The sequence below is a fragment of the Apaloderma vittatum genome, unplaced genomic scaffold, assembly GCF_000703405.1.
Source record: "Apaloderma vittatum isolate BGI_N311 unplaced genomic scaffold, ASM70340v1 scaffold20550, whole genome shotgun sequence".
NCBI lineage: Eukaryota > Metazoa > Chordata > Aves > Trogoniformes > Trogonidae > Apaloderma > Apaloderma vittatum.
The window spans coordinates 41,558-59,859 of NW_009695316.1; the positions used below are offsets into that span (position 1 = coordinate 41,558).

At 38.8% G+C, this 18,302-nt stretch overlaps 1 protein-coding gene across 1 annotated transcript in view; it reads left to right on the forward strand.

Moving 5' to 3' along the window:
• DENND5A (DENN/MADD domain containing 5A) overlaps positions 1 to 11,120 on the forward strand; it is a 50,827-nt gene extending 39,707 nt beyond the window's left edge. Inside the window, exons 16-25 of the mRNA XM_009870981.1 lie at positions 120 to 204; positions 1,204 to 1,332; positions 2,160 to 2,281; positions 4,189 to 4,334; positions 4,886 to 5,004; positions 6,148 to 6,329; positions 7,130 to 7,212; positions 7,953 to 8,076; positions 9,088 to 9,256; positions 9,992 to 11,120. Coding sequence (XP_009869283.1) covers positions 120 to 204; positions 1,204 to 1,332; positions 2,160 to 2,281; positions 4,189 to 4,334; positions 4,886 to 5,004; positions 6,148 to 6,329; positions 7,130 to 7,212; positions 7,953 to 8,076; positions 9,088 to 9,256; positions 9,992 to 10,175 — 1,343 coding nt within the window. The 3' untranslated portion in view covers positions 10,176 to 11,120. The remainder of the gene's footprint in view (positions 1 to 119; positions 205 to 1,203; positions 1,333 to 2,159; positions 2,282 to 4,188; positions 4,335 to 4,885; positions 5,005 to 6,147; positions 6,330 to 7,129; positions 7,213 to 7,952; positions 8,077 to 9,087; positions 9,257 to 9,991) is intronic.
• The last annotated feature ends 7,182 nt before the right edge of the window (positions 11,121 to 18,302 follow it).

Sequence of the window (18,302 nt, forward strand, 5' to 3'; positions counted from 1 at the left end):
GTGAGTCACCAGTAATGTAACAGTGCAAGTTGGTGATAATTCACCTGATTTTGTAATATTGTTTTCAAAATCTTTGGATGCATTTCAACTAACAAGAAATTCTGTTCTTCTGAATCTAGGAATACTTCTTGATTCAGAAAGGAGAAAGTCTGATACCAGTCCAGCCATGTCACCTCTTAGAATATCTCTCATTCAGGATATGAGGTGAGTTTAACTATTAAAACCAACGTGAAAAACCTGTGGGATTTGCATACTTATTTCTGTGTCTAATGTGTACCGTATAGAAAAGCCTGTGTTTCATACAGTAGGATGGGACTGTGGGGTAGGAACCTGATGGACTGTTTTAAAGTATATAGTGTGACCTTCTCATTGACCTTTGCAAAAAAAATGTTTCATACTGAAGAAATTTTAAGTTGCTATAGCTACTGGTTTTAGAAATACATTTTTCATCTTTTTAAAGTATTCTACATTGTATTATTTCCACAGAGATGTGGATGTAGCATATGTGTTTTCGCAGTCATTGCCAATTTGATTGCGTAGTTCTGAGCTCATTCTTGCTTCTCAGTGAAGAAAACAGTTTAAAGAACTTGTTTGATCTAAAGAGTTGGTTTATCTAACATTGAGTACTGTAGTGTGAATAAAACTAACTTCTGCACAATGCCTTCTTTTCAGTACATCAAAAATCAGTATGCGGTACTTCCAGTTAATTTTGAAAGGATTTCTCTTGCCTCCTTTTCTTCAACCAAGATCTAATTTTTTCAGTAGGGAGGAGTGAATTGAGGATTTTTCAAGGGAAATGCTTGTCCTTTTAAAATACACTCTCTGTGTCTTGTATGCAAGAAAAGCTACTACTAAGCATGCAAAGACAGTATTTAATTTTCCAAAGCAGTCGGCCATAAATATTGCAGTGATAAAGTCTAGAATGATTCTTAAATCATGTGTGGCAATGGACCTGGTTTAGAATTTTGTAAATAGGGCACTGCATTGCAGATATTTCCTTTTCAGGCGCTTATTCTTTTTGAGCTAGATATGCAAGGAATTTAGATAGCGCTGAATATTAAGGTGATCGTGTCTTCTTTTCTATTAGTTTACCAGATATTTTGCATTCTTGGTAAAACTTCTTTTTCAGCCTAGCTTGGTTCAAAAGAACTGTCACACTTTGAATATACTGGGCAGGGTATTTTTATATTTTTTTTTTTCCAGGCATATCCAGAACATTAGTGAGATCAAAACAGATGTTGGCAAGGCCAGAGCCTGGGTTCGTCTCTCTATGGAAAAGAAGTTGCTCTCTAGGCATCTAAAACAGCTGCTTTCAGATCATGAACTCACAAAGTAAGATGCTTTATCATGTAATAGAACAACCTAGCCTTCCACATGTGTCTCTGTACCTGTGTATGAGCTATTTGAGAAGTATAAGTCAATGCTCAATTCTTCAGATACGGAATCAGTTCTGTCAACATAGACTGTCTGTGCCTTTGAGGTGAAATCTGCAAAAATTGCTAGGGATTAAATGAAATGAGATGTAACTCCAAATGTTGCTACTTTGCTGAGTCAAGTTTATAATCTTGGCCCTGTTTCTGTAACTGTGGGATATTTTGTTTTCCTTGGATAGTTTGTGTGTTTCATCAATGCATGGCAAAGTGCAGTTTAGATCCTGGTTGTAGGTCCATCGCGATAACCTCATACAAGTGTTTAGCCCCCATGTTTGCCCTGATGTCCTTTGAAAACAGGCTTCAAGCTGTTACGTGCTGGATGCCACTCCTACAGCACCATCTGCTCAGAAGTAACCTATGACTCCGTTTTCTTCAGTTCTGTCATTTTACCTGGCTAAAAGAAGTCAAAGGATTTTCCCAAGAGAGTACAAAACTCATTTTTTCATCTTTTGGGATGTTTTTGGGTGAGACAAGACCCTTAAACTGCCTTGCTTTGGAGGAGTGGAAAGTAGTATGAAGTATTGGACTGGTGCCCGAGGGAGACTTCACTATTGCAGAGTGTTGATGTATCTTGGCACGTTAAATACTGTTGGATCTACTAGTGTCACTTGTCAATTGTAAGCACTTGCACATTCTTCATAATCTACCTGATAAACATGCACAATAGAAAACGTTTCACTGAAAGCATCTTGTTACTATGACAGATTATTTGTTTTGCTTTGTCAGAAAACTCTACAAGCGTTATGCATTCCTCCGCTGTGATGATGAGAAAGAACAATTCTTATATCATCTCCTGTCATTCAATGCTGTTGATTACTTTTGCTTTACCAATGTTTTCACAACAATCTGTAAGTATTTGCTTTCCTGGCAACTCTCATTTCCAGATTTGGTTGAGTTCTTATCCAAAATTCAAAACGGCTCTGAGAAACATGCCTTAATGTGAATGATCTGCTTTCTTCCTGGTATCCATCTGTGTGTGCTGTATTGCTCTTTCTATGATCCTTTCTGGTGGGCACTAGTCACTAAAGGCTTTTGTTTCTTACTTGGTAAAATATGCAGCTTTAATCCTTTTAGTTGGAGGAGAGTTCTCAACAGAAAATTTTGCGGTGGGCTTGTTTGCATCGCACTAAACAAGCACAGTATGGATTGTTCATTTTCAAGGTAAGATGCTAACATGTGCTAGGAATTCAAAAGAAAAGAAAAAACTTTCCACTTGCTTGGCCTTACTTTGCTGCATGCCTGTCTCTGAGTTTGGGATAACAATGAAATGCTCATTGAGGACTGTGTCAGAATTCTGCAGCATATTGAAGCAGTTTATTTTCTTTCTCTTTTTTAAAAAAAAAACACTCTAGAGAAACTTTTAACCTGTTGTTGCTCATGCTTAAATGTGTTACAGAACTCTCACACATTTGTGTGCCCGCTGCCACAGGACCTCGCTAAGAAGGCAGAATAAGGAAAGACTTTAGAAAGGCATATAAAACAGAGGGTGAGGAGGCATGAGAGGACCCCTCTGGTCCCATGGTAGGAGCTACCCTTGGTAGTACATTATGATCCATATTGTGCATATGAAAGACAAAGCAAGCAGATATCTAAGCAAAATAGGCTTTGGTTTTGTGAGCACATTCTGAACAGTGCTTAATCTTGTCTGCTGGATTCAGTTAAATTGTCACTTGAAGACTGTCAGCACAGAAAATAAAAAGGGAAACATGTTAATTCGTTCTCAAATGCTATGAACATCAAGCTTTTAAGAAAATCCAATCACCAAAGGTTTTCTTGAGGGCACTGACTGCTGAGGAGACATTGAGGGAGAAATGTATTAAATGGCTCAGCTGAAAAGCCCCAGCTGTATTCCATTTATGCACTGTAAAAGAAGGGCAGATTGCCAAGAAACACAGGGGCCGTTCAGATAACTGGATTTTGTTATAGAAGTTTGGTTAATAGAGGGCTGTACGTGAGATAGGTAGGTAACTGAAGAGCACACGCAGTTTCTCAGCAGCACATGCCTTCTGAGTCAGAGACAGGTCTGTAACTCGGATGATAATATGTTGAATTAGTCACTGGTAAACCAGAGGACCAGAAAACATTTGAACATGTGTGTAGTGGTAGTTAGAGGGGAAAAAGGTTTTTTGTCCTTTTTGAAATCAAGAAGTCTTACAGTTAACATAACTAAGAGCAATATGGTACAGAGAAATTTGCAGTGTTACAGTGTATTTTAATTTTTAATTGATTTGTTCAGCCACAGCTGTGAACGCTGCTGCAAGCAAAGGAAGGCTTCAGTTAGTGATTGACTGGGATTTGTGTTGGGTGTGTAGTGTGCACACGGGCACACACAAAAGCAGGCAGTTAGGAGCTGAGCTTTGATTTGCAAGCTGAGCTGCAATGCCGTCCTGGATACATGAATATCCTGTCTCTACTTCCTTGTTTCTAAGCTGGAGACAAGTAAGCATCTTCATGACGTGTTTTGAGACTGGTAAATGCAAAACTGTTATACTCAAGTGAAGGCATTACTTCATCCGTATTTCTTTTTTTCACTTGACAGTGTTTTGCTACCAGCTCTGCTTCTTAGTGACTGCTGTGTGTACATTTCCTGATTGTCAGTTGGTGCTTGGTGTGCAGGTGTTAGCAGCTCTGATGTTTTAACATTTCATGGTACTGCAGTATTATTTTATGATTTATCTTTTCTGCCATCTTTGTTAAAGAGTTACATAAATATTATTCTTCATTTGTGAAGTGTTATTTCTTCATGTGTTTGCAGTGATACCGTACCATATATTGATTGTTCCTAGCAAGAAACTTGGTGGTTCAATGTTTACAGCCAATCCTTGGATCTGTATCTCGGGAGAGCTGGGTGAAACAGGAGTCCTGCAGATTCCCAGGAATATATTAGAAATGACTTTTGAGGTTTGTATTGCTTGATACGAAAAATGCTTTGGATGTTCCCATTTGTTCAATTTTAAATTCTCCCCTTTCTGTACCATCTTGTCATACATTTCATATCTTTAGTCTGTGTGGTTAGTCGCAAATACTTCCTGTGTCTGTACATGGGAAAGTTAATCTATATTTAATAAAAGACAGAGCAAAATGACTGATGAAGCCTTAGTGCAAGGATGTACCAGACTGTCTTTATACTACAACTTTGTGCAGTAATGCTGAGAGATGTCCTATCCTCTTCTATTGGAAATGAAGTGATTCTTCTCTGATTTTTGTGTGTATGCGTGCATTGGATAAAATGTAATTGAAAACTTTAGTTCAACTGATGTTCTCTCTAGTGATTAAAATAATATTTAACTAGACAAAGCAACCTACCCCTAAAAAGCCCCAAATCAATCATGCAGTCAGAGCAGGGGAAGCACACTTCTGATTCTCTGTTGAGTATATTCTCTAAGAGTTTACTCCTCCAACATGTTGCTCTCTTTCGATTTACTCTGACAAGCTCTTTGTTTAATTTGCAGTGCCAGAACCTGGGAAAACTGACCACAGTGCAAATAGGACATGATAATTCGGGGCTGTATGCCAAGTGGCTAGTGGAATATGTTATGGTCAGAAATGAAATAACAGGGCATACTTACAAGTAAGTATCATCCTGACATTTCACATTGGGTAAGTAGAATTTCCACAGGGAGCTGGCACAGTAGGACTTGTTTGATTAGAAAGGTCTTATCTCCTGGTACTCTGTGTCTACAGTTGCTGCTACCCGAAGGTGCAGAAAAATCTAGCATTAAACAAGTCATGATTCTTATGAAATGAAACAGTTTTCAGTTTGCAGATGCTCATGTCTAGCCTCAAAATACTGGTGGAGAAGATGAGTTGTCTGTTGCTCATTTTAAACATAACCTGCCTTGACCCTAAGGAAGAAGTAGCAAGTTAGAGCTTTCTGCTTACCAAGTCTGGGTGGTATTTTATTTTAAGGCTGAGTGCTCTAGGTGCACACAAGCTGGAACACAAGGGCTTGTGAGTGATAGAAACGTGTGTTTGCACAGTGAAATTAAAGGCACAAAATCTATAGTAAGGATTAAATTTATGTTAGTTACAGCATAGTTTGGTGCCTGTTCTTTGTTTTTAGAGAGACTGTCAGGCTCATGTTGGTGACAAATTGGTGGGTAAGTCCACTCAGATCTCTGTGCCAGCTTGTTTGTAATTAAATGGAGAGGCAAGATTCTATTTTTGGATGCTGTTCAGTTTTCTGATTAAGCTGATTAAAACTGACATCAACATTGGTTCATGGAAAGGGATAATGAGCAAGTGAGCCTGTGTACTTTCTAGTGTTTGATTTAATATTCCAATTTCAATAGGTGTGTATGTTTTGGCATTTAAGTATACATTTTAGGTTTGGGGTTTTTTGTGGCTGGCCAGCTATATAACGTACTCAGTGAAAGCATGGGTGTATTTCACCACTCACCTGTAGTGTGTTGTGGGTCTTCACCTTTACCCGTTTTTCCTCTGCACCCCTTAAATCACGTGGTACAGAAAGGACACAATCTGTCACTGTTTGCTTTGTGGATGGTCTAAAGCAAATTTAGTGCAAACTTGAAACTGAAAAGCTGTTTTACTTTTGCTCCCTCTGCTGGCAAAAGCCAAACCCAAGACTTTGTTATTTGTTGCTATATGCATGAGGTATTTCTAAGAACTAGGCTGGCAGAATTTGGGTTTTATGCAACTGCAGTTGAAAGTCTTTGGCACAGACTTGATCCACATATGTCCTTTATGTCCTTAGATTTCCCTGTGGAAGGTGGCTTGGAAAGGGAATGGATGATGGCAGCTTAGAGAGGATCCTGGTGGGAGAGTTGCTGACTTCCCACACTGAGGCTGATGAACGACAGTGCCGAACTCCTCCTTTGCAGCAGTCACCGAGCATGATCAGAAGATTTGTCACTATATCGCCAAACAATAAGCCCAGTGAGTGGTGGGGATTATCTTGTCTTGTCCCGTTGTGCATCGTTGCCTGAGGAGAGCTGCTTACAACAGAACTGCAGGTTTTCTTGTAGTTTAAAACTGTAGCTCGGAGAGGACCTGTGACTCACTTAGCCCAATGCCCCAGTAGAAGTCCAGCTGATTTCCGAATTACAGTCCTGAGGAACTAGTTCTATTTGCTCAAGTTTTGAAAGCCTCCAAGGACAGAAGGAGAATATATCTCGACTCCAAGTCCAGTGCGTAGCTGTCCTAGTGGTGTTTTCCATATTCTTGTCCTTCATCTGTGGAATGAGTGCTATCGAGGAAGGTAGAAAGTTTAATGGATGAAAAGCTTGCTGGTAGTTTCTATTCATGGACTTTAGTTTTCTGTTGAGGTCACCTTTATGAACCTGTCTTGTTCCTGATGAACCAGTTGGTTACTTTTCTTCCAAGCATGCTTGGGTTTACAGTCAAACTATCACAGGATGTATTTCCAGGATGCTTAGATTTGATGGTCCTGATCAAGGCACAGCTGCTTTTCTTGGCTTTGGGCCCTGGTTGGAATATTAACATAACATGTAAAAATCCTTCCACCTGTTTTTGTATTGAAACACCACAGTGTTAACTTTGATATAAAACCAAACCATCTTTATTTCTACCTCCTCCACAGCTGGATTTCTGTTACCCACACAGTCCAGCACCTTTTCACTAACAGCATAACTTACATTCGTTCATGCTCCTCCTCATGCACCAGTACGATTCTAAAGCTGTTACAGAGTGACTGGATGTATCTTTCTATTTTGCAGAGTTAAATACTGGTCAGATACAAGAAGCTATTGGTGAAGCTGTCAATGGTATTGTCAAGCATTTCCACAAGCCAGAGAAGGAGGTAAAGAGTTATTGTCTGTGTAGTGACACTCCTGTCTTAAAACGCTTTTTAGTAAGCATTGGAAAATATATAACAGAAATAAAACTAAACTGAATAACAGCCATCTGCTTGAAAATTCCTTAAGTGGGGCAAAAATGAGATACTGAGACTATACTGTTGGAATAGTACATCCTGAAGTACCTTAGTTTTCTGCTAACTGGAGCGTTCTGTTAGCTTAAATGTTAACATTTTGATACTGGAAATTATATATACATAAAATTATTTTAACTGACATAACAGTTGTTTCCTGAAACAAACTTAAGCATGCCCCTGTCCAAGCATCGTAATACAGTGCTGGTGAGTTTAATTGCATTAAATGTGTTTTATGGGTTTTTTTGTTGATTAGCAAACAGTCTGAGGCACCTGCTACAATAGACCTGTGATGTTTATTACTTAGTAGGAGGAAAATACTTTCTTAATTCTCTGTACAGTGGTCGTTATTATAGGTAAAACCTGCTCATGATCATCATCTTGGCCTTTTTTGGCTTCATTTCATGACCATGAAGCTCTGAGATTGCTTTCTTCAGCCTCATTCTTAGAGAGGTCAGGTTCTGTCTGGGGCCAGTGTTTGACAGTAGGCTGTAACTTTGGGCATCTGTTTGTTTAAAACTGATTTCAGTAATAGATGCACGAGACACTTTTTTGTCTCAGACTTCCAACCAAGATAATAAGCGTGTGTGCCTTCTGTGTGTGTTTGGCAGAGAGGCAGTCTGACACTGTTGCTATGTGGAGAAAGTGGACTTGTTTCAGCTCTTGAGCAAGTGTTTCAGCATGGATTTAAATCACCAAGACTCTTCAAAAATGTCTTTATTTGGGACTTTTTAGGTAAGTGGGAGGAAGGTACACCAGAGCCTGTTTGTGTCTTCAAAATATATCCACCTGTGTTCCTTACCTTTGCCACTGTGTCTCAGCTGGTGTGAACAGCTTACTCCCTGGAGGCATCTCAGCAGCTGAATTGCCATAAGTGTTCTTACCTCCTCATACTGCTGAGAAGAAGCACATCTGTCTTCTGCTAAAGCTGACACTATACTTAATACAGTAACTGGACTTTGCCCTTCTGACAGTAATAGTATAAAACAAACTTTCTTAATGAGGAATAATTATTTAAATAAGATGGCGAGTTGATATATGGTAACCTTGTTCTGAATTGAGCATAGCGAAAGGGTAAATCGCACTTTTAAGAGGCTCAGTTGCCTTATAAAGCACAACAGATGTATCTAGTGCTGTTGGTGCTTACTGGACATTGAAATAAAGGGGATGTAAGCATACATTTTTCACATGGTGGTCTAGATTCTTTGACCTAGAAAAAATAAACTGAGTACACAACAACTTTTTAGAAAAGGAATTGTTTAAATAGTATTTCTGTGTTTTGAGTAGGTACTTCGTCATCGCTCGTATCATCATTTTACTGTAGCATCTCAAAATTCAGTAGGTATGAGAACCTCTTTAGCACTGTTCGGCAGGAAGGAAGTGGAATTGCTGTTTTACACAGCAGGAGCACAAGACGGAATCAAACAGAAAAAAACGATGCTAAACGTAGTCATTCAGGAAATTCATGGATGTGCTTCGAATCCAGGCCTTTCATCTTTAGTAGTCCCATCCAAGACACAGACACTCATGGTGATTTGCCAGTGGTGCTAGATGAACATCAGACAGCCTTATGAATTTATAAGTGTGCTTACAGGGAAAGCATTATACGGAGGTTGTATTACATTTAGTCATCTAAGTCTGAAGGTCAGTTACTTAGTCCAAGCACAGGAGAATGGTATTTCAGATATTTTAGGACTTTTCTGTATGCACTGATGAAACTTGATTATCTTCCACCATTCTTTTAAGAAAAAGCACAAACATACTATGAGACCCTTGAACAGAATGACATGGTCCCTGAAGAGAACTGGCAGACAAGGGCCAGGAATTTCTGCCGTTTTATCACTGCCATCAATAACACCCCTAGAAACATTGGGAAGGATGGCAAGTTTCAGATGCTGGTGTGTCTTGGAGCCAGGTATGATGAATTATTATTATCTATTATTATTATTACTATTATTATATATTATAATATTTTTATTATTATTTATTATCTGTTACTATTAATAATATTACTAATAAAGATACTTAAATAAAATTAAAGTAAAGTTGCATATCAGTAAGGCAAAGCCACACAGCTACTATGTTACTCGTACAGTTCTATACTAAAGAAGGATCGGGTGAACCATGTCCTGACTAAGTTTTTGGGCATGTAATGTGTGGGAAATTTGAGATGCAGAACTGAGTATCTCCAAGAGCTGAGCAGCTGAATCAAGAGAGAAAGGTAGTAGGCAGGTGTGAATAGCCTCCCTCTCATGTACTGATAGCAGGATTGGAAGATAAAAACAGAAAACCATCAGCAGGGGCTCATTGTAGGAGATTGGTAGGAGGGAAGCTGGAACCATCGAGAAGCCTTGTGACAGAAATGCAATGGAACCAGGTTTTTGTGACTTTGAGTCTACTTGGGATTCCAGGCCTCCTGGGAACCACATCTTTTGATGTGAGGGGTGGAAAGCCTACAAATGCCTCTCATGGATGCTTCTGACTTAAACGAGTTCCACAGACAGTTATTCCCCCTTCCCTGTCTTATAAAACTATGTGAAAAAGGTGGTAGGTCTGTTTAGAAGTCAAAGAATAAAAATCTTGTCAGTGAAAATAAGAAATTAACTTGGCTTTATTTTTATTTCCACATTGCAAATTGCTACTTTGTCAGAGACCACCTTTTGCATCACTGGATCGCCCTGCTTGCAGACTGCCCGATTACAGCACAGATGTATGAAGACATAGCACTGATTAAGGATCATACTCTTGTGAATTCTTTGATTCGAGTGCTGCAAACCTTGCAGGAGTTCAACATTACGCTGGAGGCATCTCTTGTTAAAGGAATCGATATTTGACCTCTTGTCCCACAGGAAAAACTGTCTATAAAAAAAACCAACCAAGCAACAAGGAGTGGATCTTGTTAGTTTGCAAGAGTTCTGTCTGCCAGCACACTGTATCGTGAACTCGTTCATGGCCCTAACATGCGACTTTGACTGTTCTTGAAGGAAACTCCAAAAATAGTACAGGCAAATGGATAGAAGCTGTAAACTCAATGTAAAAAAGAGGATTTTGGTATAAATCTATTTTAGAGTTTATTTGCTGATTTGCTTTTTACACACTTTCATGTGAAAGAGATAGAGATGAGTATTGTGCAGCTTATTTTAAAGCTGCAGTATTTCCTTGCCATAGAAAATGTGCGGTGAGCCTTTCAGCATTCTGTGAACTTGCCTTCAGATATGCTGTATGTCATAGACCCCAATGTATACACTCCATTTCAGCTGAGAAGGTCATTCTATAGTTTTTAAACTAATATTTTATATATTAACATTATTACCAATGTTTGATTTTTAACGTACTGGGTCATGTTTTGCTGCAAGGGAACTACAAATCTGATGTGTGCTTTTTTTAATAGCTCCAAAGCACTGATGTGTCAACAAATCAATTTTTTCCTTTATTTTTGTTGTCAGTATTATTTTTAGTGAAATCCAGGAGATGGAACCGTGAAATGTGCAGAGATCAAAGTAATATTTTTCATATTGGTACGTAATTGCACAGAAGAAATTAAGTGTGTTTTTTAACTGGTATTTTTATTTATTTAACCTATTGTTGTGTTTTGTAAGTTTGTCTTTAAAAAAAAAATCTTCTGTCATACAGCTGGCTATATTATGTTGCAATTCAGAATTTACAGTGCAGCCCACTTAAATGAAAAACCTGGAATAACACAGAAATGTTTCCCCTTAAACCAGCCGTTTGCAGTTTGTTATATGGTTGCTGCTGGTAATTTTCTTAACTGCTAATAAAGAGGGACACAAGTTCCCTGAGTGCCAGATGACTAAATAAAGATGTTTATGTCCCTATGAAGAAATAATGGCATACCTTACTAACAAATATAAAGACTTCTTAATTTTTCTGAAAAGACAGTGAGTAGTAAGGTTTACTTCTTTTCCTTTTGAATTAATATGTCTTGGGTCCTGTTGTCACAGTCTACTTGGAGATGCTTTTGTTTTTAACAGAGAAAGCTTTAATCCACTTTTACAACAAAACACAAACGTTTTGAAAGTTTAATATATTGGATATCTGAAACTTGGCAAATGCTCAAAAGCATCTCTGTTAATTTGAATCCTCTGATAAATATCTATTTGAAATTAATATGTGATTTATGAACAGATTGATTTATCAACATCACAAATTACTGTGCAGAAATTCAGGGCTATGTATTTAAGAGGTCTCCACTGTATAAACTTATCTCAATATTGTCTCTCTTTTGAGAAGCAGAGTCCAAGCTTTTCAGCTCATACAATGTTGTAGCACCTTTTCTTTACCTACAGCTTAGTCACATCTTATGGTAGTTTTATTTCCATAATTTATAAGTGTAGCACATGTATTAAATTTTTGACTATTTTTACTTTTGTCCTATTTATTTCATTATTAAACTGAGAAGTTCCTTTGTCACTACTTACCAGAGCAAGATTCTTTTTTTGATTTCACAGTAGCATTAGGAAGATGTAAGGGCAGTGTCCAAGCAAGTCCTCATGCTGGGTGGGTATGAATTCTTTCACAGTCTGAAGCCTACGGAAGTATTTTGTGTGTGTAGGTTTCGGTTTGTTTTTCGGTTTGTTTTCCTAGCTTTGGAAAGGCAAAAATAAAACAGATGTAGTTTAGTTTACAAATTTCACATCTTCAACTTAATATGTTGGGAAAATCTTTATATACTCTCACCCCAAGTTGCTTATTTATGTATTAATAATAACAAAAAACCCTTAATGATTTACAGTGCTTTCATCTGTTATTAAGGTGACTTTACTAGGCCTGTGTATTTCACAGGAGAGATGTTTACGTATGAAAGGAGGATTGGATTAATTATTTTGACCTTAACAGAGTAGTTGATCCTGTTAAAACCGTATCTCTCAAAGTATTAAGTGTAGATTAATTTTATCTCTCATGAGGTAATTAATCTTGCATTAAGGTGTAGTTTGGTTTTTTGTTGGGTTTTTTTTTCTTTACACAAGTTCACCTGGTGTGGCATGATGCTGTTGGTTTAGTCACCTGCTTTGGTGTGGATCTTCTTGCCTCCTGATGACCATTAGCCATACCTGAATGGGCACAGGCCAGGGTTCACTGGTTCCCCAGCGGTGGGTTCTTTGGCTCACCCATGAGGGTGGCCCCCCGCCTGCCACCTGTCCGGTTGCAGAAGGGAGATGCAGAGATCGTCTTCCCAGCTCCTCACTTACTCACAGGAAGGACACTTTCTGATAGACCCTTCCTCCCTCCTCCTTTCACAGGGGGTCTGCGCTTAATCCTGTTGGGATTCAAAGCAATTTTTGCTATAGACTTCCAAGTCTGGAAGGATTTGCTTCACTGAAGGGTCAGTAAAAGCTTCTGCAGAGTTAAAAAAAGAATGTTGATTTTGTGGGATCCAGAGGCCACCAAGGAAGACTGTGATATTAAATATAGCTATATTGTAGCTGGTGCTAGAGTTTTGGGAAGAGATTTGGCTGACATCAGAGACCGGTTCAGGCTATAGTAGCAGCCATAATCCCTACCACTCTTCAGCGTTTACCACAAACCAACCTACTTCTTTCATTGATGTACTAGCTTCAGTCCCACAGAATAACATCAGGATCCAGCATTTTTTCCTTCCATGCCTTTCTGCTGGAGAAATGTGTAAGAAATAAATGGTGTAGTCAGCATCTGCTACTTTTTGACTCAACTTTGTAAAATCCATCTCCCTTTTAAAAACTTGCATTCCAATTTTTGTTCAGAAATGAGCTATGGAATAATGCAATTGTAACCTTTCTTTCCTATTACCTTTCTAAAATAAGGGAGCACGTTTGGCAGGTGCAGGGTAATGTGGCTATGCTGGTTTGTTGTTTGGGGTTTTTTTTTTTTTGTAACAGTTAATGGGAAATAAAAAGAATTAGGTATCTCTTTTTAACAGCGCACATGCATTCTGGAGGGAGATGATAAAAGTAAATACTTCATAATGCAGTAAATATAACATGTTTACAGTCTGATGCCTGATTTAAGAAAAAAACAGGCTATCAATTATTTATGCTTCTTTGATTAATGCTGTTAGAATTCATACAGTGATACTTTATCCAAAAAAAGAAAATGCAACTTAGTAAAGACTTGATTTAAATGTAATGAAGTACTATGATGATAAGTTTACAAAAAAAGAAAGCCTTTACGTGCCATAAACTTAACCATTTTATATTCTGTAGCTGAAAACATATTAATGAGCTGAAGACTATTCCACAACTTTTTCCATTGCAAAGAGTATTTTTCAAATTGTTCAAATGGGACCTACTAGCTGGATGATCCATATTTTTGATGTGTCTTGAATTCATGAACATGTTAAGGTTTCTGCAGTGAAAGCTATTCGGAATTAACTTTATCTTGTCAAATGATTTCTGTCTGTAGTGCAAGGTACTATAGGATACTTGAAAATACTTGAAGATACTGTGCACGTACTTCACATCTTTGTAGTTCTTTATTTTATACCTAGAGATTGGCTGTTAAACTAAGAGAGAGCATCAATACCTTATAAACTATATATTTTACTATATGGGGAAATCACTGGCTTGTTGGTTTTTTTTTTAAAGGTGGGTATTGAAGTTTACATTAATGACAAAATCAGGTACTGTTTTCCTTTTTTTATTTTTCCTGTGGCATTTCAATCCATTGGATATTAAATGTGCAAAACAGTTTTACAGGTGTAGTTCATTTGCTGAATTGCAATAAAATTTGTCTTCTAACATGAAGAATAGCATTAATGTGCTATTTTCAAAAGCCTCTTATATTTTTGCTCATCACCTTTTCTTCTTTGCCCGACTGCAGGTAGGTATGCCATTTTAGTGTCTGATTTCAGGAGACATGTTTTGTACCTTTCTTTTAGCTGATCTGTTCAACTAAACGCCTGCCTCCCTCCCCGCACCAGTGTAGCCTTCTGGCAAGCAGTTGTTGTCAGACTGCCGGCAGCGGAAGAGATGCCTGCTCGGTAATCAGGGAATGGGGAGCACAGGAAGGCAAAGGCCTGATGCAGGTCTTGGAAAGTATCTGTGAGTACACACACACATAGGTGCTGCCATTTATATTAGCTTTTTTCCTAGCTTAGAACAACTTTTCATCCTAATAACCAAATTTTGTGGATGTCTCCAGATTTTGTGTTCTGAAAAATAGTCACCTCCATGTACCATGTACTTGACCTTTCTCTTTATGTGAGAGGATCCATAGAGAGAAGCAGAAAATGCTGGAAATGTAGCTGATGCTTCAAATACAAGGTTAAGTGGGAAAATAGCACTGTTCTCCATTTCTGAGATTCTCATGACATCTGTGGCACACGTGCGCCCAAGTATTATTGCCTGTATTGCTTGTTTCCTATGTTTTTGCTCCATCTTTGCCAAGGTTAAGATTTAAGTTGACAGAAGGTCCCAGAGGACATGGGTGGAAGGATTGTGTTGGCACAGACACAACAGTATTGTTTCCTTCCTTCTCCGTTCATTCTCTTTTTTGAATGAGTTGAAGTACATATCGATGTAGTGGAGCCCTGTAGAATCTTGGTTCATTAGATACTGCTCTGCTTATCTCACCTTGAAACTACTTCTGCCTGCCTTACTCTATATTAAATCTAGTTTTTAGATCTGAGTGGAGTAGCAAACAAATGTGAGCACAATGCATTTGTGGTTATGCTGTCATAACTTTTCTCCTGCCTATGACCTGAAAGTTTTACTTGTCAAAGTAAACTGACCAAGTCAGTTTTACTCACTTGCATCTCCTCCTTCATTCAAAATGCATTCTCCAGACAGCCCTGCTGGAGCAGGAGAGTTGGACAAGATGACCTCCGAAGTTCCCTTCTAACCTCAGTCACTGATGTGCGGTTCCTCCCCATGTACAGTGACAGGAACAGGTAAGAAGGCTGGATGCCACTTCCCTCATGTCGTACAGTTTCTGCCATTTAGTAGCCCAGTGTCTGCAAAAAAGAGCACATCCTTCAGGTGTGCTGTTTTTCCTGTGTTTTTAGGGAGCTGCCCTCCCTTTTTTCAGCTGTAGCCAGAGACTTGCGTATTCTTCTGACCTGCGTGTTAGTGATGGCTAAATTCTCCGTTGTCAAATTTCTATCTTGAAGCTGGAAAGCAGAGAAGGTAATTTTCTCAGCCTGTGAACAGTGGTTCAAGTTAGGGCTGTTCTGAAGTTGGTGGGGTTCACTCTGTGTCAAACTATGAGATCATAACTGGGTGTTTTATACCACCAGGGAAAACACAGAAGGGAAGGAGTTTGACTGTTATTTGGAGGTATCTCTGCTTCCTTCACATCTTTCTGTTTCTATACACACTGTCATGGAGGTGGTCCTGTTGTGGAGGCTTTTTAAAAAAAAAAACAAACAAACCACAAAAAGTGTTTAAGATCTTTCTTGGGGAAATCACATCAGTCTTCCTGAGCTGGCTGTGATTCTGCACTACAAAAAAACTGATGGTATCATCCTGTGGGCTCGCTGGGGGAGATGCTGAGAGGGTGAACTCAGGCTGCCCCACACTCTGGTGAGGTGGTGCTGGTGGCCTGAGCCTCACACAGGTTTGGCATGGGTGCAGTCGTGAAGTTGGTACCTGCTGTGAGTCGTGCTGCTCTTGTGGCAGGGGCAAAACTTGGAAACCGAGACCATCTCAATTCTCTGGGCTTATCAGACCTGCTGCTTCTAATTTGTCTGCAGGGCACTATGGAGGTGGACATGCTGATTACTGAAGATGTGTTATTTTACATAGAACTTGATAACCCAAACAGTAGCTTGGAAGAGCCTTGGATACTAAGTGGAAAGTCTAAGTCCAAAAGTATGAACGATTCACTTCAAAGGAAAACAGTTGTTCAAAAGCCAGTTACGTATGGAGATGAGTAACACATGAAGCTACAGCTCTGAGACGTGTGTGAAAAGCTTTGGAATAATGAAATATTTGAAAGTATTTCTTTACTGCTCTGTCTGCCTCGTTCCCTTTTTTTGTTCTGGCATCTCCTTTCCCGAAGCACTCACTAAGCTCTCTCAGTTGTGTTTAAATTTTTGGTCAATATGATGCACTGTTGCAGATCCACTACTTCTCACTATATTAAAGTATAAATGAAATGGCAATCAAGAAGTCTTCAAATAATGTCTGCCTATCATTAAATAATAAAATTTAACAAGGATTATAAAGCATAAAGCAGATTTTATCCAAAAGTTTCAGACAAAAGTATTCAACTCAGGAGATCAGGTACAGAATTTCTGGAGCAATGTTTACATCCAGCTGCTCTGTGGCGGCTTAGTCTTGATCTCCTAGTGTGAGGTAACTTAAGTGATAATTCAGTGGAGGGGATGAGGTGAGGGGAGGAACTGGGGATCTTACCTCTATGGAGCAGCAGACAGTGCTCCTGGTGGTACAATGGGATTCAACAGTGGGAGGAAGTTCCAAGTTTTGTGAGATTATAAGGTTGCACACAATGTTGGTACCTTGGTACGACTAGAAAAAAAAGACAAGTTGTTATAGCCTTTCTTGAAGTGTAAAACAGTCAAATCTCTCTCTCTCCATAAAGCATTTGTGAAAGGTAACTGAATGGGACTCTGGTCCACACAATGCTGAGAAAATCTAGTTCAAGGCTAAAATGCTGTATGATATCTAGATGAGCCAAGCCATTGCTATTGGGTTTAGGATCAGTGTCCATAACATATGAAAATACCCTGTTTGCATACACTTCTTGCAGATATTTACCAGTAGCTATTTTAATTCCCAAAACTTTGTGATTTTATTTTCAATTGCTGAGAAAAACCCCAGCAGTGCTGTTTGGGGTCTCTTCCTCTTGAACTGTCCCTGCTATATTAGTTTTTCTCTCATCATACTTAACTTATTGCTGAAGTTGAGTCTTAAGATAGTAGCCAGTGCAGTCATCTGTCACCATGACTCCGTAACGCAATAGAAATAGTTGAGAAGGTGACGTCTGAGTTGAGGTCTGAGCTTCTGTTTTGTGTCTTTAAAGAGGTATTTTAATGGCAAGTCTTCATTATAAACAAGTGAGTATTATATGTGAAATAAAGCTCTAGGGTCCTTCACAAACCACTTTGAGATTTATGTATAAGAAATGGTTTCATTAACTAAGATAGCTTTAATATTGTTCCTGTTTGTTTTCCAAGCTGTGTTGGGATCTTTTGATCTAACTCTGGCATTCCCAAATATTTATATATCACTTTATATTTTAGCTTGCAGAAGTAAATAAGATGCTTTGCTTTTACTGTGTCTCAGCTTTAATTGTTTGGGAATGTGACTCTTCAGTGTCTCTTACGGGTTTTTCTGCTACACTCTTCATATGTAGATTTTATGTCTTTCGTAAAATCTTGTGCTTAGTATTAATGAAATTAATATTGGTTCATTGAGGAGCCTTGACTGGGAAGTGCCTGCAATACGTAACAGCTTTTCTGTAAGGCAGCTGCAGTTGGAAGTAATATTTTAGAGACACCTTGGCTGATATCCCCAGATGAGAGGTGTGCGGATGTGTGAATCGCCATCCTAAGTGTGATTGTTTATTCCTGAGATCATGGAAACTGTCAAGAAAAGTCTTCATTCATTTATTATTTTATGTTGGTAAGGATATGGTGTGGGGCTTGGAGCAGCTTTATGCATTTATGGATGAGTTTGGCCAAGAGTGAAACTGTTCAGGAGATACAATAGGTTGTTTCTCATTGGATTTTAAAAGAGAATAACTGATCATTTCAAAAGCAATGAAGCTTGATGCTCCAATGAGAAAGCGGTAATTTATAGCGACCATTAAGGAAACAATGGCAAGGACTGAGGGAGAGTTTCGCTCTGAAGATTTACTAATGTGTATAAAGCACCCTCACAGCTAGAAATAGCTTGGTATTTCCCCCGAACAAAACAAAAGGGGGAAGGGAGGGAAGGGTCGGACAGAATAGTGCCTGCTTTCGCTCGCACCCTGAAAGGTCACCCCCCCTCGAGGCCATACAC